At 34.4% G+C, this 7,982-nt stretch overlaps 1 protein-coding gene across 1 annotated transcript in view; it reads left to right on the top strand.

Annotated features, from left to right (window-relative positions):
• The window catches only part of LOC108574209 (ATP-binding cassette sub-family G member 1-like), a 34,340-nt gene extending 27,367 nt beyond the window's left edge, over positions 1-6,973 (top strand). Inside the window, exons 5-11 of the mRNA XM_017936744.1 lie at positions 8-67; positions 318-465; positions 2,726-2,965; positions 3,096-3,212; positions 3,672-3,932; positions 5,119-5,375; positions 6,056-6,973. Of these exons, the coding sequence (XP_017792233.1) occupies positions 8-67; positions 318-465; positions 2,726-2,965; positions 3,096-3,212; positions 3,672-3,932; positions 5,119-5,375; positions 6,056-6,394 (1,422 nt within the window). The 3' untranslated portion in view covers positions 6,395-6,973. The remainder of the gene's footprint in view (positions 1-7; positions 68-317; positions 466-2,725; positions 2,966-3,095; positions 3,213-3,671; positions 3,933-5,118; positions 5,376-6,055) is intronic.
• Positions 6,974-7,982: the final 1,009 nt, after the last annotated feature.

Raw genomic sequence — 7,982 nt, 5'->3', positions numbered from 1 at the left:
AGCCATGACAATAGCTGCACACTTAAAGCTTGGCTATACCATTAGTTCAGCCTATAAGCACACTCAAGTTGGTACCATTTCAATCATCTACGATATTTAAGACTGTTAAAATTTTAAAAATACATACATTGAACATTTTCAAACAATTGAACAAAGTCTTGATACCGTTAGAACCGTTTAAAATTGTTAGAAGTTCTTTGGAGATTCAAAGAGGTCAGCTGAATCACTAATTTCTAGTTTCATTAAAAACTCCATGCACTTTGAAAGGTATATTCTAAGATAAAAAGAAAAATATGATTCTTTTTTTTTTTCAACAGGTGTTGGAGCTGTTAGAAATGTTAGGTTTGAGCCATTGCTATGACACTTTATGCGGAAAGCTGTCCGGTGGACAGAAGAAGCGACTAGACGTCGCTTTGGAACTTTTAAGTAATCCTTCAGTATTATTCCTCGACGAGCCGACAACCGGTAATTACGAAATCCATCTGAGCTAGCATTGAACATTCGAAATGCTTGATAAATTCGTATTAATTTTGTTGCTTATGCAACGCTGTGCAAAATACGGTCAGACGAAAGGAGAACACTGATTGTATCTCAGATGCCTAGAATGTGTAATTGTAAATGGCAAAAGTCTATACAAATTTATAATCAGAAAATTGTTTCCTGTACCGTTGCCTTCCTTTTTCTTTTTTTTTTTCTTCTTTTTTTAACATTGTACCATGCGTATGCGATTAAGTAAGTTACTAATTGCATTGCACACGTGATCAACGCTGCTAATTGTAGCTAATTATAGGCGTTCCAATAGAAATGAAGGTCAGAATGTAATACGAAAAAAACAACAATGTATGGTATAATATTTGTTTACAAATTTATGCTCAGTTGATAACTGTGTTAATACCTTGTTATATATTCGTTTTGTACGAGCATAAGGCAATACCTAAGATTCGCACATTTTTCTCCAATGGTAGAATAATTTATCCGGCAAACTTGTTTAACTAGAATTTCAAACCAGCGTCTCCTCTTCTACCAATTGACCTGCATATCTGTTAACTAATAGTGTACTTTAAAGTATGACCATCCGTAGTGTTATCTTAAACACGATAAACGTCACTGCATGTTGCATATATTTCTAATAAACAAAAGTGACACTCAAGTAGGGAGGCGTTGTACAGTTGATTGACGCTTGAATTCGATTAGAATAGTTGGATAAAAGAATGCTTAGTAGCTTCGTTCCGCTGTACAATGTCCTCCTGTTGATGTGATATACGAATGTTGTTTTACAATGGCAGTCTCAGTTCACGGTGCACGGTTCCCATAGTTTCGTAAAACTTGGATTCTGAGAATCCAAAGTTTTTTTTTGAGTAAGAAAAACAAAAGGATTTTTAACGCTTATAAATTTACTTATTTCTATTTCTTATATTAATTTGCATTATTTTGATAATATAAAAACACCTAAATTTTACATTTTAAAGTTCTCCATGTCACCATAACAACGCCATTGAAGTGCAAAGGGTTAATCAATCTAGTGCAACGAACAAGCATGATACGTGCCATGTGTACAAAGCATTAAATAAATACAGGTAGTTCTTCGGACTTTACGCGAATTAATTGCTTCTAAGCGACTGTTCTTACATCGGGAATTCGTAAAGCGAGAGGCTCGTTTTAACAGATCATTACGTCATTACATACTGCGTGATTCCCCGAACAATTTAAAAGAAAAATTCCCATTCAAAGGAATTTGTAAAGTGAGAACTACCTGTATACACTATCGTCCATAAGTATTTGCTCACCTGTTTGTTCATAATGTATTCTTAGTTACTGCAAGCAACTTCATTTAACCAGTTCCAAAAAGAACAGGTCAAGGATTTTACATGTTTTGTAATCTTTATCTAAAAAAAATACAATTCTTTTGAAAAGTTGATCACATCATTTTGAATAAAGAAAAACAAATGTAGATGGTCAAACGTGTATGAGTGGTATAGTGTGTAATGCAATAAGCATAACGTTGCGTTCTTATCGCAAGAGGCCAGGCACATGCGACGTTCACAGTGATACGATTCGCGTTTAGCTGCATCATTGCCCCGGTGATCCACGTAACGAAGCACAATAGCATTTCCTGGGACTGTTCAAATGACTCAAAAACATGATAGTATCATTGTAATTACGCAACGACGACCTCAATCATTTTCAAATGTTTATGTATTTAGTTATTTACAGGGTGCTTAACAGGGTCAACACTTATGTGAAAGTAACTTTTTTTTAGAGAAACAGTATATCAGAAAAGAAAGTAATTTTCAAATGTTAATAACCGAAACCTCTAACACAATTTTTTTATTCTTGATTTTTGTGTTATTTTAGCTTAATTTTCTATCAACTGTTGCTAAACACCTTGAATAAATTCTCTGTATATAAGTGTTAATGTTTTTTTAAACACCCTGTATTTCCACGGGCATTTGTGTAAAAAATAACATAGATAAAAAGCAGACAAAATTTTGATAGTAACAAAAAAGAAAAAAGAATGAGATTAAATGAGACATAAGATTGTTAAGTTAATCCTCTATGATGCCGTGTGACTTGAATGTCACGTATCTATTTATCTATACTTCGTAGGTTTCATGTTACTTCTTTAAAAGAAACTAATCATCTTGAATTCTGTTAGAAGATTGTGAAAAAACTTTCTATTTGATTTTAAAAATCTTAAAGATCTTAAATTGATCCTTGTTTCCAGGTCTGGACTCGTCCTCCTGTAGCCAGTGCATCGCGTTGCTGAAGCGTCTCGCTAAAATAGAAAGGCGCACGATAATATGCACGATACACCAGCCGAGTGCGTTGCTCTTAGAGATGTTTGATGCCATTTACACGGTCGCCGGTGGATATTGCATATACAGGGGGCCGGTTAAATCGTTGTTGCCTCACATGTCCTCGGTTGGGGCTGATTGTCCGCCTTACCACAACCCAGCTGACTTTCGTACGTAGAACAACATTCCATTCGAGCCGTTTTCCTCATACACAAGATCGCGAACCACTCTTGGTTAGGTGTAAAATCTTCTCATTTGTGAAGGACAACAACCAAATTTAATGTTAGTTTATCGTTACAGTTTTGGAAATTGCGATAGGAGATTATGGTATCAGCGTGGACAAATTGGCGGCTGCCGCTGATACAATGTGCAAAGATGACAAGTCCGTTACGTATACGATGAAAGCCCAGTTAGACGGTAATTGCAGTGTATTCTGATCTATTAAATTGTAACTAACTACATGTGTGAATTCCATAAAGAACTTGGACTCACTTAAGACTTCAAATTTTAATAAAGTTTGCAAAGAATCCTGTTTTTTTTTAATACTAACAATAACATAAAATCGGACTCAAACGTAACAATAGCTTTAAAGTTACATTTCGCACTTACGCATGCGCGCTGGACTCTATTCGACACTATCACGCATGCGCATATGAGTTTAAATGTAACTCATATGTACTGTTGGCATGGACTGAGTTTAAATTTTCAAAATTTTGAATTTTATTGGTTTAAATTCAAATGCGAATAAATTGAATTTGATTGGATGAATTCAAATGGTGCTTACTTTAATGGTAAAACTATACTCTGCGTTTAGGGCTGGTTTTATGTGCATCACTTGATACTATTTTTACTATTCACTGTATTCTATCAACGCAGATAACACAAAGGAACCACCACCACCGGCAGGGTTCATTGCTCAATGTTACCTACTGTATAAAAGGCAACTACTTTCCCTGAAGAGAGACTACACGTTACTGGTGGTACGTCTCTTGTGTCATCTGCTAATAGGGGTAATCTTTGGCTACCTCTATATGGGAAGCGGTTACAGAGCCACTGGTGTCCTAGCTAATTACGTTTACCTTTATGGATCATTACTACTGATCGTGTACACCGGCAAAATGGCCGTTACTCTTGCCTGTAAGTATATACCAATAAGTACATTAGAATATCTACTCAAATTAAGACCTAGAAACTTTCTCCTCTAAATCACCCTCCAGTCTCTCTCCATAATGCTGCTTCTCTACTTTTCTCCTTTCAGTTTTAGTTCCTGTTACCAGTGGCGATACATCGACTAACACATGAAGTTTCTTTTCATTTTCAATCACCTCGAAAATTGTCCAGATTTATCCAGAGATCTTACTTGCGTGTAGAATTTTTTGCAAAGTCACCATTTTAACGTTGACATCCTGAATACATCTTTCACGATTTCTTTTCCTGTTGGTTATCAATATCCAGCCAGACTTGATAAATCTTATTTCTAATTGTTTTCCACGATTTACGATGTCCCGAAGAACCGGATTCTGAAGTTGCTCCAGATTTTTTCTCTTACGTACACGTATCTCCTTCATATTTTAGGAACAAAAAAAAAACGATGAAGAAAATAGAAATTTGTAAAATTACACCTTCTTGAATGAGGAGATCGAGGAAACGAAATTATAATGGCGAAATTATAAAGTCGAAACCCAGTTTTCTGCGATTCAATACCTTCCTCGTGTTGCTATCATTCGCGTCACTACTAGTAGAGAATCTAGGTCAAGGAGCGGGCGTTTGTATCTTTGAATCGTGTAGAGTTAACAGTGACTGTAGCAGGCATTCACTCCCATGGGTCGTATGCATCTTTTTTGCCTATTAAATCTGGCGTGTTTGGAATGCTTTCGCCACTTCTCCTTTCTCATGATCGATACATCATCGTTTCGCTTATTTAAATTGTTGCCGTAAACGGTGTCTGTCCTAACCAGTTTCTTTCTTTTGATTTTTTCGAGAAAGTGTTTCAAGGTGAATTTAGTCTATACTTTAGTGTTCTGTACGCTTTAGATGAAAAAATTGAAATGGGTATGCAATACTTAAAGTATCAAAAATAACGATATTTGTTATTTTACGATTAAATCTCCGAAATAAATCGTTCTCTGTGTTTCACGTTGTTACATAGTAAATAGAAAAATCTTTGAGAATATCTTATCAGAATTTTTCTTAATTTAAAATAAGATCCTCTATTTGTTTAAGTGAGACGCAGTATTATTTATGGGTTGAAGGAAACTTGTTTATCATGTCATTAGTATTTATATTATACAATTTAACGAAGAAATGTTTGGGTTGCTTTAAGTTCCACAGGAGATGCGGATTCTCTCGAGGGAACACTTCAACCGATGGTATCGGTTGGCGCCGTACTATATTAGTATGCTACTAGTGGAAATACCGTTCCAAACGTCTTGTGCAGCGACCTATTTGGCCGTGAGTTACTGGTTAACAGGGCAACCCGTGGAAACCCCTCGAATAATTAGTTTTATGGTCGTCAGTATAGCCGCCAGCTTGACGGCACAAGCTTGGGGCTTTTTCATCGGTGCAACAACACCAGTAAAGGTATACATACATTTTTTAGACATCTTTTTAAAACACATCATTATGTAGAAAATCGTAAGATTATTGTGAAATAGTTTTAAATATTTTAAATAAATATTCCTCTTTTATGAAGTATATACATTATGGTTAGTCATTGCGTGAATATGGATGCACTCGAATTAAAATGCTATCGAGTTTTAAATGTAGTGTATTGAATGCGGGAATCCTATGTGCTTGCTCCAATGAATTTAATTGACTTATTTCACAATGGTATTTACCTGTTTCATAATACACGAATGTTATAAATCTATAAATTATATAAATAAGAATAACGATGACACTTCTATATATTCGAGCTACTGTAATGAACGATTAATATCTACATAAATAATGAACTTAGCATTTTGCCTGACATTTTCTGATATAACTTCAAACGTAACAACATAACAAAGATTGTTGATACTATAAATGTTATCAGTCTCGAAATTCTTAACGGTAATTCATGAGACAGAGAAAGTGAAGAGAAAAATGAATATGTATTACCAACGTGACGTTTATAAATTGTGCGCATCTGTTTAGCGCAGTATTTTGCTGTGCGCCTGAAAACACTGATCCACCGTGCATATTCTGCAGCGACGAAAATTGTCGATAATTCATGGAGTGAAAATAAATGAAATATGTGTAACCTTTTCTGTTTGTAGATTGCGGTATTCGCAGGACCCATAATCGCTGTGTTGTTCTCTGTATTCGGATTTTGTATCCGTTACATGGACACGCCGCATATGTTCCGCTGGATGTTTCACATATCATACTTTCGTGCCAGCTTTCACAGCCTCTTGCACACTGTCTACGGTTTCGATCGAATGGATCTGAAGTGTGACGATTTCTATTGTCACTATAAGAAACCTACCCAATTCCTAAAAGAAATGGACATCGCGGACACGAGTATCGCGAACAATCTGATTCTGACCGTCGGTATAGGTGTATTAATGCATTTATTGACCGCTAGTGCTCTCTGGTGCAAACTTAACAGGAGATAAAGATTATTAGACTTTTGATTTCGGTGATTCAGTATTGTTCTTGGCCGATTGCGGCTTGTTTGTCGTAAAGTTGGCGACGAAAGTGTTCCTCTGGGGCCTCGTGGAAACGGATCAATAAAACGTTGAATTTTTGATGTTGCATTAACGTCAATTTTCTGCCAACTACGAATATTATCGTTTTTCTATGAGTCATCTTACTCGACGAAAAAAAATGCTTAAATTTCACAAAATTGTCCATTGAAAACTGTAAAGTAAACTTTTGCACTGTACTTACAGGGTATGGAAAGACATATTTGAAATCAACCACTAGTGGATGTGTACTGAAAATTTTCGGCAATTCTCGATGGCAATGTGTTAACTTAATCGTACTATTAGCGAATAAAACTTCTGATTTTAGATTTATTATTACACGTTATCCCATGATTACCGTGTTACGGGACTATTAACTTATTACACATTTTTCTATCGAACATATTTCCTATATATTAGAAACTTTCGTAAGTAACGAGTCACGAAAGCTTTAAAATACCTGCGGTAAGCTGTTATTCGAGGTGTTTATAGGTATTACGTGAACGTAACAGCATGTGCATAGTAATTAAGAAACATTTTTTTATTACATTTTCATACACTACAATGTTATTGATTATCTAATGACATACACTGATAATAATCGTACATTGTAATTAATCAGCGTTCCGTGTTAAGTGCAATTGTTGTATCATTATAATGAGATCTAAGCAATTTATCTACATAAGAACATAACTGTAAACTACAGTTTCAATCAAACATAAGGTTTCAATTATCAATTTGAGAAATTAATGGTGACACTGGAAAAAAATTGTCCATCCAGAAGCACTTGTATGTGAGAATTTATTATAAAGAATAAGACAAAAGAAATTATGCGAGTAATTGTGCAAAAGCAATGTGATATTATATTGATTGTAATATTAATATTGGAGCATTGTTTATATTTTTTTATTCAATACAATCATTATTAAATGGTAGGCGATGATTTTGAGATAATGATCCGCGTATTCCTGTTTTATAGCAGACTAGCAATATTGTTAAGTTGATTCTTTGAAAATATTTCTTTTTTTTCTTATCTTTATTATAACGGATCTATTTTCTGTGATATATTTGTTAGACATTTTTGTAACATTAAATACATAACAGTGCTTAAGTATAACTTTAGGTAAATTAAAAAACCTAAATAAGAATCCTCTTGTAAGAATCAACCTTGACAATTTAATATGCTAGCTGAAATGTATTCCTAATACGAACAACTTTAATCTGTATCAACATTATAAATGGAACATTAAGCTATATTTTTCACAGTTTCGACTTTTTACAATATTTATTATTTCTAGATGGTGAAATCTTTCTGCTTGCAGAAAAGCAGATTATTAAATTACCTATGACATTATACCCTATGAAATAAATAAAAGCATTTATAAAACTGTGCTACCTATTATCCAAAAAAAATTCATGAATAATTATTGTCAAGTTATAACAAACGTACGATTAAACTTTGTTATTTGGTGATGAATCTGTCGGTAAAATAAACACCTGTAATAACAAAACATCCGAA

The sequence above is a fragment of the Habropoda laboriosa genome, unplaced genomic scaffold (assembly GCF_001263275.1).
Source record: "Habropoda laboriosa isolate 0110345459 unplaced genomic scaffold, ASM126327v1 scaffold176, whole genome shotgun sequence".
Taxonomy (NCBI): Eukaryota; Metazoa; Arthropoda; class Insecta; order Hymenoptera; family Apidae; genus Habropoda; species Habropoda laboriosa.
This window is presented reverse-complemented; position numbering and strand designations above follow the sequence as displayed.